This window comes from Drosophila virilis, chromosome 5, assembly GCF_030788295.1.
Source record: "Drosophila virilis strain 15010-1051.87 chromosome 5, Dvir_AGI_RSII-ME, whole genome shotgun sequence".
Classification (NCBI taxonomy): Eukaryota; Metazoa; Arthropoda; class Insecta; order Diptera; family Drosophilidae; genus Drosophila; species Drosophila virilis.
Genome location: NC_091547.1, coordinates 17,768,672 through 17,784,743, shown reverse-complemented (window position 1 = coordinate 17,784,743; position 16,072 = coordinate 17,768,672). Strand labels below are relative to the sequence as shown.

The 16,072-nt window shown below is 39.5% G+C and overlaps 1 protein-coding gene across 1 annotated transcript in view; it reads left to right on the top strand.

Moving 5' to 3' along the window:
* The window catches only part of jeb (jelly belly), a 38,904-nt gene extending 23,057 nt beyond the window's left edge, over nt 1–15,847 (top strand). Inside the window, exons 2-3 of the mRNA XM_032436990.2 lie at nt 14,965–15,125; nt 15,216–15,847. Of these exons, the coding sequence (XP_032292881.1) occupies nt 14,965–15,125; nt 15,216–15,275 (221 nt within the window). The 3' untranslated portion in view covers nt 15,276–15,847. The remainder of the gene's footprint in view (nt 1–14,964; nt 15,126–15,215) is intronic.
* Nucleotides 15,848–16,072: the final 225 nt, after the last annotated feature.

Below are 16,072 nucleotides of genomic sequence, written 5' to 3'. Positions count from 1 at the left end.
CGCCATAACTAATTACTTTATGGCTGCTATATATTGTTAAATACTTGCTCTATATAGCTACATACTATTATTTATAGCTACAACAAAAATAATAGACAAATAATTATCTAAGATAAATACTTGTTACCAATATTTTAGAGCTGGTTACATGCTATTTGCCAGTCGGTAAAATGCAACTTGGCCATTGCTATCATCGTGTTCTTTATAAAGTAGTTAATTTATCGCCGACAGAGTTGCAATTATGTCATCAACGTGCTCGCTGTGCCCGGCAACTGGACTTATTTGCATGGCTGCCTGCTTGCAGCCGTTGTCCTTTGTTGTGCTTCTACAGCCTGTAAGCTTATCTTATCAGCAGTGATTAGATGCTCTGTTTGCGTGATTGCTGAGTAACATGAGGTTTATACTTATGTATACAGAGCAACAGAGAGAGAGAGCGAGATATAGAGAAAGAGAGAGATAGAAAGCGAGGCACATAGTGAGGGAATTACAAATCAACACTAAGCGGATTGCATTGATTTGTGTAAGCGATTCAAAAGCATTGTGTCTGGAATGTGCTTTTTAATCTGTTTATGTAGATAGGCAGATACATAAAAACTATGTATGTATCTATATAAACTTATGTTTTAGTATCATCATTAGATTTGTTTCTCTGTCTTTCTGTTCGTCTTTAATAGATAAAAACACTTCATTTTGCATTTGGTTTTTTGATTTTAGGAATAATTCGATATATTCCTACGTGTTTAGGAATGGTATTATAGAAGAATCGCAAGCTTGCAGATAAAGCTATGAAGAGTTTATCAAAACCTAGATCGATTAACAATGGTAGCAGAACTCTGATTCGTGCAGAAAATGGCTGCAGCTTAGAACTCGCAGTCATGATACCTAATTCCATGGAAATAAAAATGTGTATAAGTTGAAAGATAGCTTGTCATTTAATTAATGAGACAGTTTTTTTTTCTAAATAGTCAATGACAATATTAAAAATGTTTTGGTCTCTGAAAGATAGGCGGCATTTTCTGTTGCAGATCCAATTTATCAGAATCAGCTAGGCCCATTCAGCATGCCCCAAAAAGTAGGCAATATTTTTCGGCAGCTCATTGTCAGACCTCATAATGCCTCGTCTTTTGTTGTTGTTTTTGCTACGTTGGCAACGCATTAAACATCAATTAGCAGAGTTCAGTTTAATTAGAAACAAGCTGAATATAATTGAAAAAAAGAAAGCTCAACACGCTGTCATTTGGGGCCGCCGGACTCAATGTCAGTTGTTCGTGGTTTTGGCGGCTGGTGGGGCTCAACAGGTGCTGCCAGGCTGAAATTGAAAAACGCCCCCGCTTAGCACAGGAAAGAAAAAAATTCAGCGCGTGGCAAGTGTTGCCACCAGTAGCGTACACACACCCACACAGTCACACACCCACACACCATACCTGCCGTAACATACCTCCGTAGGGGCAAAGCATCGACCCGCTGCTAAGCACACACCATACACCATATAGCATACACCATACACCACGCATACACACACACGAGAAGCGGAAATGACGACGACGTTGCCTTCATTTTCATTGTTTAACGGAGGTTAAAGCTTGCTGCCAGCAACCGCAGACTTTGTTGTTGCTGCTGTTGTTGTTAGGCAAAGCGAAACACAAATGAATGCCACATGACGCAGACAGAAAAATTTGAGCCTGGCTAAGCTTGAAAAAACATTAAAAAAATCAGCAAAAAATAAAAGCGAAAATGTCGCATACCAAAAAATGTGCCTGCGCTTTGTTTTTTACACATTTCCGTCGCTCATTTTGCCGTGACTTAATTGCTGCTGCCCTGCTCCCATCGCCAGATGTGTGTGTGTGTGTGTGTGCCTATGTGTGTTCATGTGTGTTTGTGTATGTTCGCTGCTCTGCTATACAAATCCGCGCTTTAGACGCTTTTCGACTTTTGTGTGCTGGGCCTTTTAAGCACCCAGCAGACAAATGTGCTAAAAAACGGGGTATGCTAATAATGCCCACATGAGTGCGGCAGGCACAAATGGGCGTGGCAGCCACATCTTGCAGACTACTACAAAAATATATTTCGAAGTCTTGCCATATTAATAAAACCTTCTAGCTATGCATTATTTATACAAAGCCTTACAATGTTTGTTGCAAGTATAAAAATCGATTGCTAATTAAATTAATCGATATTGATTTACGCTTTGTTGATGTTCAGTTATTGCATTTTTTAAGTTTTGCTTTATAAATCACTTAAACTGTTAACTTTATACATTTCTAATAGTCTTATAAATGATTAACTGTTTTTAACTCAAATTCGAAATAATTCGCTTTCTTGTTGATAATTTAATCGATTAATTTTCGTATAATGGTATTTAATTTTATTGCAACTATTTTTGTAGGATGTCTAAAAGTTGTTCACATTTTTGATTAATTATTGCTGTGGCTCTTTTTTATTTTTAAATTGTCGTGTTGCTTTGTCGCATTTTAATCTGCGCATAGCACGCGATTACCGCCGCACCCCCTCGACGACTCCGCGCTGCCACAACACAATCCGCCGGTAGCGCTAAAGTACGTAAGAATTCCGGCAACAGTCAAGCAACAGCCTTTCCTAAATGAACACATGTGTGTGTGTGAGCGTGTGTTCTCTGAAAGTGTGTGTGTGTGTTTGCATTGTCGCTGCTTAAACGCGATTTACATGCAAATGCGACGCCGCCTTTTGCTGCCTTTTTTCGGTTTTTGTCGCACACAAAAATAAGTTTCTCTGCTTTATTTTTACACCCCGCCAATTATAAACAATGTGCGTGTGTTGTTGTGTGTGTGTGGTGTGTGTGGCGTGTGTGTATTGTGTGCATGTTTGTTTGGCACTATTTTTAGCTGTTGTTCAAATTAAAATAAATGCAACAATGGCAAGTTAATTTGATTGTGCGACGTTGGCCGACATTCCATATATGTGTACATATAAATAAATGTATATATATTTTTTTGCTAACCATTTTTAATGGAACTTTTGTCGTTGTCGCCTGCCATTTTTTCTCTTTTCATTTTTTGTCGTTGTATAAAATGCAATTTAAATGCAAACTAGACTTTGACACGTTTTTTTGTAGATTTTTTTGCTACTTCATTGTATTTTTAGTTAATGTGCGTTTAATGTATGCAAAGAAATTGGTTGCATAAAACGCGGGCCGCAATGCAATATTTGAATGTTAACTGAGATAAATAAAGTGGGCGTGCAATAACGCAGCATCGCACAAATTAAAGCAATGCTATCTTGAATTTAATAATAAATTTAATAAATACGAGGACTGATTAGTTAAAATTAGTTAGAAAATACTATTCAAAAGTTTTTGCTATTGATGATTGGTTGAAAACTTTGAAAATTTGTAATACTAAAAGGCAAAAATTAAAAGCATAACTAGCTCTCAACTTTATGAAGCCACTTCTGAGCAATTTAAAATAATTCACACGATCCTTCAAGGTATTAATTCAAGAGTGGGGAATCCCAAACTTGACTGAAGTGCTCTCGTCAAAGCAATTTACGACTATCATATTTGAGCCCAAGCACCCGCTTAGAAACTTTAATGGAAGCACTCAGCAGCGTTCAAATTGAATACCAAGGACCGCATTAGTTGAGTTCCAGTCTGACAAGTTAAGTGGACGCCCACCCGATGGGGCAGCATAAGGCTCAGATTTCAATTATGGCAACCGGGCGAATAACTAGAGAACAAAAGATGAGGAAAATACAAAAACAGTAAACAAAGAAAAATAATAATTAAGCGCATAAAATGTAGCGCAAGTTTTATTGCGGTTCGAATTTCAGACGATAAAAATGAAAATGAAAATTACCAGCAAAGGCCAAGGAGCCAAGCCGGGGCAGCTGGGCAAAAGAGCGTGACATTTGTGGCCATGGCGAACCGCATACTAATAAAGATTTCTGTCTGCAATTCCAGCAACACGAGCAGAATCTATGCATTCGAAACAGTTGGAACAGCGCTCAGCTCTAGACAATGGCTGTTAGATATCAGTTTTAGCGTGGCCTGTTTGTAAAGCACTTTGCGCATGTTCGAGCTGGGGTCGGGGCTCGGGTTCAGGTCAAGCAAATGCCTTGAGACAGCTCCACAATGTTCGAATCAAGCGAGAATGAAGCTAACCTCCTGCTGGCCCTTTATAGTTGTTGCTTGTGTTTGGCTCAAGCGGCTGATAAAAATATTTACCCAGTTGTCTCCTCACTTCACCTGCTTCGCCCGCTCTCTTCTTTCGCAGTTGTACGTGAGACGTGTTTCAGAGCAGGTCGCAAATGAGCGCAGCTCGTCGCTGCCCCTTCCCCGCCGCAGCCGCTGTTGCTGCGTGCGCTGCCTGCGCAAAAAGGTAAACACATAAAAATTTGTTGCTGCGACCTCACACAATCGCAAAGATGTGGTAGAGGCGCAGGCACAGTGGTCAGCTCTGCTAGAAACTTAAATACAGTTAAATTATGATTGCATTTCTAAAAATTTTGACATTTTTTAGATGTCAATGATAAATCTTATTCAATATTCAATGTGGAAAATTTTAAAGATTTTATTTAAAACCGATATCGAAAATAATTTTTCTCATTTATTATTACAATTATGGTGAGAAAAGAATATTTGTAAATTACTTATTAAAAAACAAACCCACTGTGGCTTCTATTGTCATCAAGTTTTTTATAAGCTCGCATAGTTAATGCAACAAAACTTATTTCCAGCTGGAGTCGTATAAAAACAGTTTTCACATTAAAATCGGTTTTTATTGTACACATAATATTCTTCTAAGTTGGCTAAGCAACTTTAGGCCACTGTGCCCAAGCGGCTCAAGGGGTCAGGTGGACGAGGTCACAACAAACAGACACTAAAAGTCCCAACAAATACAAATGAAAGAGTCGGCAAGAAAGATGGAGCGAGATGGCGTGCGCGGGCAGAGTGTTAAATAGAGACGAGTAAAAGCAATGCGCTCTCTCTCGCTCTCTATATTTCCCCCTCCCTTTCCCTCGTTTCTAACGTTTTGTTGTCATTTGCAGTATGCGGCCTGAAAGTATGCTACATTAAAATTTTACTGTGTCAATTGTGTGTGCTTTCGTGCGCATGTGTGTGTGTGGCAGTCACGTACCAGGTAAAAATGGCGTTCTAAATAAGTATGCGTGTGTCTGTTCTGTATGTATGTATGTATGTGTGCCTTGTAATTGGCGTTTAAGGCTTTGACGTCAAACCCAAATAATAATCGTTCGCACTTTTGTTTGCCATACAGCCTCACCCCTCTATCCTCTTTTGTTCTGCGTCTTACTTATTTTTTCTTATTGTCTTGTTTACCAATACATGCAGATGTATGTCAGAGAACTAAGCATACGAGAATGTGTACTAACAGCTTAACACACGTCCCCTCTGCTTCCTTTGACCTTTAAGCGAGCAATTAAACTAATTAGAACAACAATTCGCAATTGACACAAAAACATTCAACAGACAACACAAAAAGAACAAAAAGCGGATGGGAAAGATAGAAATTCTTTTAGCTAGATTATAAACGTTTTCCCTCAGCACATCATTAATTTATATAGACAAAATATGAAGAACAAAAAAAAAAAACTGAAGCTTGTTTGACGCTCCTGTCTGTCTGAAACTCAGTGCCCCCAGGGTTGTGTTGCCAAGTTCATTATAAATGTATCTAGAATGTGGCAGCATTTTAAATTAATTACAATAGAACGAGCAGAGCTTTAAAGTTTTGACAAAATTATAAAAACAAAATAATAAACTCGCAAGGATTACAAGCTTGTTAGCATATGCAGTTCATTTTGTGTCCAAGTCGGGATGCGACTAGGGCATAGCCTGAACCAAAGACAGGGTATAAAGAGCACTACACTTTTATCTGTCATTTAATTCATCTCTAGAGCTCCTACTTTTTACTTAGCTTCAATTAAGAATAAAAAGAAAACTTTCTGCTGCTTTCTCATACAAATTCCTTTACATTTCTTTTACTCATTCAAAAGTGTGAGCTGTTTTTTTTTTTTTACTTATTTGGCTGGTCAGAGAATTCGGCGTCATTTTCATGTGTAAGCAAAGTTTTTAATGGCTTTTACTTTTTGACTCGCACGCGCTTTTAACGCTTTTTAATTGCCAATTAAGAAGTTTCCACACGCTTTTAAGATTTATGCATGCGAAATGCTTTGCTGTCGCATCGATTGATTGTTGGCGGCCAAAATGGGATCCAACAGGATGACAAGGACGCAGCGTAACGCGGCCATTTTGTTCAGCAAAAGCAAAAGCTAAAGCCAGAAACCAGCACGCGTTAACAAAATCATTTAATTTGGCACAACGAAAAAAAAAATGAGAGAAAAACGCAACGAAACAAAAATATGAGTTTTTATTACACTCGAAGCGCAAGAAGGAGCAGCAGCAGCAGCTGAGGCAGCAGAGGGAAGACAAACAGCGAAAACGTAAGGCACATTTTCGCATGCTTTATATGCGTGCTAAAAATAGAATATGCCTGCCAAGGGGCACACCCAAAAAGCAGCTGAAGTAGCTGAGCAGCTCGGGAGCTGGCAATTGGGTAGAGTGGTCGTTGCGTGGAGAGAGAGTAGGGAAGGGGGGAATAGTGAAGCGGTGTGAGAGAGAGAGGGAGAGAGCTGTGGCTCAAGACAAGACAAGACAAGATTACAAATGTGTAAGCAGCAATTCCCAAAAGTTTCACTCAGACTCTCAGCGCCCGCTTGTGTGCGTGAATGTGTGTGTGTCTCAGCACAGACGAGGCATATCAAACTGTTGATGGTTTGTTGCTTCTTTATTTGCCTCGTTTTGTTTGTTGCTATATTTGGCCGTTTTGTCCTTGCCACTGCCACTGCCACAGCCACAGCCGTTGCCATTGTTATGCTTTGTCTTATGGCTGTCAGACGCGCTGCAAATACATATATAAATATATATATATACAAACAGACGGAGAGTGTGTACATGTGTGTGTACGCCATGTCGAGCCCTGGCCGCGCCTAAAAAGTTGCACATTGATTGTGTGTGTGTGTGTGTGAGTGCGTGTCTGTTGTGCGTTGTGTGTGTGTTCGCAATGTTGTTAGGGACCCGAGTTAATTAAAATATATAAGCATTGGCATTTCCTTGACTAAATTGTGAACTGTTGAAAGGCATTGGTACGCTTTTGGCCAGATTAGCCAAAGTGGGTCGCAAATTGGTCCTTTGAGTTTTTTTCCGCGTGTGTTTGTGTGTGTGTGTGCGTGTGTGTATGCATATGTGTTGAGTGTTTGTGGCCAATCTTAATTTTATCTGTCAGTTGTTATTTTTGATTTTCGCTCTTTGTTTTTTTTTAGACCAGCTTCAAATGTCAAGGTCAATCGCGGCATTTTCATTAACTTCTATTAATAAAGCACAAATTGGTTGAAACAGAATTAATAATATGCACAAATTAATTTGTGCTGAAAGCAAGTCGGCGGCCGTGGGCTGTCCACGTGTCGTATACTTGTTAAATTTCAAATAAACAGCCTTGTGACAAGCTGCCACAGTAATTGGCGGCAAGCGCCAACATTTATAGAATTGCAAATTGCAAATACAAATTTTAATATGCGGCCATCAGCATAAAACCTTTTCGACACACACATAAAATACTTGCTTGTCGGCACATAAAAAAATATGTCTCAAACGAGTTGGCTGTAAAACTATGAATGACTAAGCCTTGCTAACGGTTGCTGCTGCTGCATAATTTGCCAGCCAAGTTAACTAATATCTTGGCCTTATTTTTTTTTTTTTTTTTGAAGTATATATTACAAAATAGAAAATTTTGCGTGCGTGTGGTGCATACTTAGCGAGTGTGCAGCAAGTGGACAGACCCAATTTGCATATTAAGTGCTGCGGGTAGAGCACATCAGCACAAGCATTAAACCCTCCGGTCCGGCAACTGCTCATAAACAAGGGACGAGCTGCTGCTACACTAAGTATGTGCTCATATGTTGTGTGAGTGACTGTGTGTGTGTGTGTGTGTGTGCCTTGAAATTGGTCGATGAAATGCTCTATTAATGTCGGGTATATAAATTTAACCCATAAAGAGAAAAAGTTACTCAGCAAGAAGAAATATTTCTGTATCTTGTTAGAAGGGACTGAAAATGTTTCACTTTTCTCACAGGGATCCTGCTTAAGCTATATAAATAGCTGATGTCTTTTTTTATGTGGCTGTTAACAATAATTTTATATTCAAATAGTTTTACAATTTGAGAATTTCCATTGACATATTCACATACTTTAAGTAGTTGGCACCGCGATAAGACGGATTGTTATTAGCCTTTTTTATCATAACTTTATTTGCGATTTAATGTGTTTCAGAATTAGCCAGTAAATATTTGTTTATTAATGCTAATAGGTTTTATCTTGTTCTTAAAATAATCTAAATGAAACGCATTACATTTGACTTTCCCTTTTCCATCAAGCTAGGCTGTCTTTTGTTTTCTCAGGGTATCTTTGGTTCTGCTACTCCAATGTTAGTTGTTGACAAGCACAAGCAATGCAAATTTGCGGCATCTTTGTTGTTGTCGTTGTTGTTGATGTTCTTTGTTTGAGCTTCAGAAACACAAACTAAACGGTTTTCCATGTAGAACGCAGGCTCCTCAATACAAGCAATTGACTGCTGCAGGGCCAATCGCTGTCAGCGTGTGTTATGGGTCTGTTTTTGTTTCCTTAGCTATAGGGAAATATGCACATATGTAATTTCAAATGGTGGCTCACACACACGCACACCCACACCCACAGGGCGGAAGATGTGAGTTGTGAGTCTATCTGCAATTAGCTTGCAGGCAGTGTAGCTGAATGAAGAGCATAAAAGAACTTATTAAATTACAATAAATGCGAGGTGGGTGCTACACATACACACATACACATACACAAACACACACAAACACACCCACACACCCACGAGCACACACACTCACAAACGCACGTAGCGGCTATTTCGTATCCGTTTCCCAATTCCGAGTATTTTACGTCTTATTCCGTCAAGAAAAAATAAAATAGATAAACAAACGCATAATAAAAAACAAGAAACTGGAATTTTCCATTAAATAACACAGCAAATGTAGCTTTTAGCTCATGTGTGTGGGTGTAGCTGTAAAAATTGGAAATATGTTAACATAATTGAAGCAAAATTCGGGCGACCAGCTGAGAACACAAAGGCCGTGCGATAAAAATGCTAAAATGCCAGCCAGAAGTCTTTCAATAAGAATGCAGACAAATTATCATAGAATATATTCGAGCGGAAAATTTAATCAAAACCTCATTAGACGGCACCCCACGCGCCTGAGCTAGAGCCTGCTCGATGGCAACACCTGGCAAAATTATGACAGCCAAGCAAAGCTGAGGGCCTATATAAACGGAAAGGACGCGCTGACAAAACACACCCGAATCCTCAATTTGTCGACAACACAAACGAAAAAAAAAACAAGTCAAGAAAGGAAAATAAATTCAATTCAATTTTTGACACAGGAATAGGACAGCCAGCACATGGAATGTGTCACTGTAAATGGCCTTTGTTTGGGCCACACAAAAGTGAAAGGGGTATAGAGTGTTGGGGGGGGGGGGGGGGGGGGGGGTGTGATGTTTGGGCTATACGTAAATGAATGCCCATCAATTTTACAGTTTTGCCATTTATAAATTTGCAGATAGCAGAAGGCTTTTGTTTTATGCATTTGTTCTATTTATGGCTGAAACATATATAAGCCGCCACTGTGTGCGAGAGTATGTGTGTGTATGAGTGTGTGTGGGTGGGTGCGTTAGGATGCGAGTTTAATGTCCCAAGCAGCTAGCCAGCATCTAGTTTTTTCTTGCCTTGTCTGTTTATGTGCGCCACATAAAACTATCAATTTATAGCTGCAAAACCGTTGCGCGCTGTTTCCTTTTGCTGGCGCTTCCTTTAGCTTCCTGCAGACGACGCCCTCACACACATACACACACACACACACACTATCACACAGACAGATACACGCGCGCATAGTGCATTGCGCGCTCTCGTTTCGTGGGTTTTGTTATTATTGTTGGCAGCATTTTAGGCGCCATGTCGACGAGACAACAGGCGTTTCAGCTTTGGCTTTGGCTTTGGCTCTTTGGCTTCTTTGGCTCTTTTGGCTCTGGCCATTGGGGAGTGGGCGAAAAAGGTTTTCTCGCTCGAACTTTGTTACAACATTTTTCGACTTATTTTAGCGGCGAACTCCGCTCATTCACAGGCAGCTGCGCTTTCCACTTGCATTACGTATACGTCATGGCGCACTCGCTCTCCCTCTCTCTATCTCTCTGCCTGTCTCTGATTTTCTTGCTCTTTTCTCGTACAGTCGACAAAAATAGCAAATAGCATTTGCTTTTTTGCTGCTACACACACACACACAGCTATACTGGAACCTAACCTAACCTACACCATTTCACCCCGCACTTAACACCTCACCCCCTCAGTAGGATGCGCTGCTCAGCTGCGACTTGGCAACAGCCAAATCCTTTTTATGCTTTTGATTTTTTGACACTCGACGTGTTGTTGTTCTGGCGCTTGTTGTTTGTTTGTCATAGTTGTTGTTGCCGTTGTTGCTGCTGCTGCTGTTGTTTTTGTTGTTGTTGTTGAGTGTCTTAGTGTCAACATGCGTTGACTGTTTCAAGCTTATGTCCTGGCTTATGTGCCAGTTAGTAACAGGATGTAGCAACTTGGTACAGTTGTGTCTTATGCGTGTAAGTTGCTCTCCACGATCTGAACGTGATTTGCATGCAAGCATCTAGCTAAAGATTTATTGAACTTGCCTCGCATATGGAATTCTGTCAAACTTCTTTTCCCAATTTGCATAAACTGCAGCCATACTTAACGATAGAGTTTGTATTGCCTCTCAACTTGCCAAAGTTGCGAAATATGATGTAATAAATACGAAATACCTTAAGTGCTGCATTCCCTTGCAGCAGGGTCTGAGCTGGCAAAAAAGTTCAGTAACTGCCATTAAAGTGTCAGCTGCACCTAAATGTCTAAAGTGAAGAAATTAGGAGTATTATTAAAATAATCTATAAGGAACTGGGGATAGCTTGAAGGCTTCAACTTAAAATGCAACTGGATTGAACTTTCTAGACTATGGCTATGAAATGCAATCATATACATGTTAGACCAAAGTTTCGTTATTCATTAACCTTTACCTTGTTTAATCTCACGTAGCTCGTCAAAAAGTTTTATCTTTTATTTGTTACCTCCTTGCAGTCAAAATGTGTTTTACAACTTTGTTTTTTGGTAAATTAAAAATGAGATTCACACACGCACACACATTATTTTTTTGTTAAATGATAAATGTAAATTCAACTTCTCAAATTAATTTCCTGTTATGGTTTCTCGCAAAAGTTTCAAAATAAGTATAATAATTATAATTTCAAATGGAATTTTGGTTATTAACTTAAAGTTCTGCATTTAATTTATTGCCCCTCATTTTGTTGTTAGCTTTTCTTATTTATTTCAAGATAACTATAAGGCTCTATTTTGTTTATTTCTATCATATATAATGGTTAATTATTGTTTATATAACCTACCTATAAACTAATGGATTTTGACAATTATTTAATGGGGCAACAATGAATCTTTGTAGCAAATACAAATAAATATTTTGTTATTTATTTATCACCTGCCTTAAATATTTATTTATATAAATTTGAAATACTCTGTTTTTTAATAATTATTTATTAGCAACTGTAACAAACATTGTTATGTGTGCACAAATTGTTAACAAAGCCAGTTTTGACAACATTTTATTGCCTACCTGTAGACCCAGTGCTTGCAGTTTTCTTCGTATACCTGAACGATTGCTGCAAGCCAGCTGAACTGCAATTGCAGCACAAATAAAAATACGAGGAAACTTGTGCGCGCTTATTTCGATTTATCGCACATGCCATGGGCGCCAGAGGTGTACGATGAGGAGGAGGTGGGGGAAGAGATGGAGGAGGGGGCAGAGGCAAACAAGCGCAAAAATCAATTTAAAGTTCAATAGCCTCGCTTGGCCCATAAGAAGAGAACTGAAAAAAAAAGAAATAGAAAAACAAGGCAAATAGAATGGGAAAGAGCGCGTCCAAAATTTTAGCCATGTTACAAGTTGCAAGTTGTGCACCCACTCAAGCTCTTGCCACCCTCTCTGTCTCTCTCCCTCTCGCAACCGCAGTCCCTTCCTGGCTCTTTCTCTCTCTCTCTCTCTCTCTGCTATGCTCCATTGTTGTGTGTGTGTTGTGCGCTGCACAGTTACTTGTGTGTAAAATTAAGTTCAAAGTACAAAATGTGGGTTGTCGACAACTGCAATGGCTCGAATAGCTCGCTCTGCCTTGCCTCGCCTCTTTACGTTTTCACTGAACTGCAATGTAAATGGCACAACAGCAATGCAGTCAGCATTATACTAACCACAAAAAATAATGCCCATAAAACTAATGGGCGAAGCACACAAAAATTGTTTTGGGTCAACGTTGCGTATACGCAATGCGCCTTAATTCTTGCATATGCAAATGCTGTGCGGCAATTGCAATCGAGACATGCGAAATCAGCATAAATGGGAGCTCTTCGCCACGCGCGGGTTACGTGGGCGTGGCATTTGATGCAGCCAAACGTGCCCAAGTATCCATTGACGCAATTAAATGCGCTGGCGTCGACCGCGAAGCGCATTGATAAATGGCAATCGGCGACGCCGTTGGCGGCAACATTGTCATCGTCATCGTCATCGTGTTCATCATCATCATCATTATTATTCTCATCGTTTGGGGCTTTTCAAAATGCAAATGGCTCTTTGGCACGCCAGGGGCTTTCGGCTCATAGCGAACGAAACGCGCCCTCCCACTCCCGCCTATCTGCACCCGGCACAATGTGCCTAACGAGGCGTTGGGCGTCTCAACTTTTTGCACCTGCCTCTCATCAATTGATTTCATGCTGACAGCAGACAACTGAGAACATGATGCCGACTTCATTTGGTAGACATACAAAATAACAACAAGACAGCTGGGCAACTGGCAGCGGGTTGCGCCATCATCTTGGCGGGCGTGCGCTTAGGGGAGAGGGACCGTCTGCTTAACAATTGAGTGTCAAGTTGCGCGCATTGCTTATGCACTTTTTTGCAGCTGCTGTCGTTGTCGCCGCTGCTGCTGCTGCTGCTGCTGCTGCTGTTGTTGTTGCTGTTTTTGTAATGCGCATTAATGTGCTGCAAGGTGATTCAGCAAATATGCAACTGCTAATGGGGAGTCGCAATATCTTGCCGACAACTTGAGTACAACTCGGGACTTGCGGCTGACAAGTGTTGAAGGGCAGGCACTTAGTTTGCATTGTTGTGCTTATGGCTGTATATGTCTGTGTGTACCAGGTACTTGTGCAGAGCCACATTAATGAATGGGCGTGTTGTAAACTACAGCTGTCATGACTGGTGTGTAAAAGTGTTGCCTACTTTTCCGGGCGTGTGAATGAAATATGCAAACGCAGCAAATATTTCAACTGCCAGCTTGCGTATTGTATTTCGTGCAAGTCCTTATGAAATGACGCTCAAGAACGAACTTATAGATCAATGCAGCAGAGACTGAGAGTTTACAAGCCCGCCTGTAACTATAAAAGGCTTAAATAGGTAGAAATTAAATTAATACATATCAAATTTGCACAAGTTAATCAGATCTGTGCGATTTATATTAATTTCAAGAAAACTTCTGTAACACCAATTACTCGATAAATTAACAACATTTAAGTTAATCTGATTACAAATAGATTACAAATAAAACAATTAAATACGCTTTTTAAATAATCTGATAAAGAAGTAAACCTGAAAAAGCAGCAATAATATTAAATGCGAATGATTGCCAGGCTCCATTTAACGTTTGTTCAACTGAACATAAAACAAAAAGTCTGCTAAATGCTTATCAAATGAATATGCTGTTAACATCATCAGAAACAGCACACAAAAAATATTACTGAGCGGCTATGAATGAATTTCATTTGGTAAAATTGTAAATGCGAAACACAACAATGTGCCAACAATCCATGTGTCTGCACACTTTGGGCAAAAAGTGCAGTAAAATTTTTTCCAATTGCTGCTACAAAAATAGCGCAGCTAAATTGCAAAAACTAGCGTGGAAAAAAACTAGAGGGGACGTTGGAAGGGAGGGGAGGGGGCAGAGCTGGGGTATAAGGAGGCAGAGGTAAACCTATATGGGCAACTTCAACAAATCTCAATACGCAAACATGTAGCCAGGAGCAACAATGGCAAGAGTGGCAACAAAAACAACATGCACATGTATGTGTGCGTGCGTGCGTATGTGTGTGGCAGAATGGCTGAAACTAAACCGGAGGCGCCAACATGTCCTACAAGTGATTTATTTTTATGTATTTGTTTGTAGAGAGAAAAAAAAAAAAAAAAACACCGTCGAGAAAATGCCACAAAAAATAAAGTTTTCTTGTTGTTGCTGTTATTGCTGCTGCGTCGATGCAAGCTTAGACCGGCTCGCCTATCCTGTAAACGGCAATGGGTATCCTGCGAGCACAGAAAGTAGTAAAGTAGCAAGCGTGCAACTATTTATAACAGCGTGAGCCGCTAAGCGGTAACATCGACAGGGGGTATATGAGGAGGATACACAAACAAAATGTCAAAAACAGAAAGAGAGCGCCGGAGAACGAGAGACAGAGAGAGCATACTTTTATGCGGGTGTCGTTGCAACTTGCAACATTTAGACGCAAATCATGGCGGACATTAGCGTGCGCAAAGTTTTGCCTCGCAAGTTGAACGATTTATGTGGAAAGTTGTTACCTGAGCAGCGTGTAGGAGGGTGGGCTCGGGATAGCTGCCGCAACATTATGAATAAAACTATTTTGACTAACTGTGCAAACTGTTTCATTTTGTGTTTATATGTTTGTTGTCGGGATAGCTGCCGCAACATTATGAATATAACTATTTTGACTAACTGTGCAACCTGTTTCATTTCGTGTTTATATGTTTGTTGTGCCTTTGCAGAGTGCCCCACCGCAATGGATGGCATGGAACGCTTCGCATGCCCCACACCGGATCTGCAGGGACGCTATCGTTGCATAGATGATCATGTGCTTTGCGATGGCTTCATCGATTGCCCGGAGGGCGAGGATGAGGACCGAAGATCCTGCATGTTCTACAAGACGGTAAGCACAACAGATCCCAAACCCTGTCTATCTCCAAAAATGTTCTCAAATAATGCTCTTTCTGCTTGGACTCTTTTTTCTCAATTCCAGACGAAAGCTCATTTGGATGTGTTAGCAGATGCGTTACTACGCTGGGCGCGGGGGCGTTAAGTCCACACAAAACCCGCACACGAAGACACCTTGATAAACACACATACACACACACACACACTTGATTAAAAAAACAAACACACCTAGAGAACCCACATTAAAAATAAATTACAATTAGTTTTATGCTAAATATTTAACATTAATCGTGCAAACCTATTAAGTTTAAACATGGACAGGCACAAAACTCACACACACACACACACACACACACACACACATACTCACACACATACTAACCACTCCGCCTGCCCACACCCTCAAAAGTAAAAAAAGTATTGAACAAATTGCAAAGTTGTGGTATGTAAAAATCCAAGTAAAACAAGTACTAATAATGGCAACAAATATTTAAAAAAAAAACATATGATTTGATCTATTATTACACTATTATGAATTAAAACAGAAAATAAAACAAACAAAAAAACTACCAATCAAGAACTATTCAAAAGATAAACAAAAGATTTCTAAAATGGCGTTAAATTTTCGAAAAGTAAAAAAAAAACACAAGTGGAAAATTTTGTCGCAAAAAACTTGCCCCAGATGGTTTTCTTTTATTGTTTTGCGCATCAAATCGGGCCTAAGCTATTTTTAGTATATATATTAAAAAGTATTCAAAATATATTAAAAAAATAAATATATATATATATATATATATATATATATATATACATATACGTATGTGAATACATACAATACAGTTTGTATTTAAATATATATATATATATACATATATATATATATATATATATATATATATATAAATATATATATGTTCGTGTACATTATTTAAACATACGTGT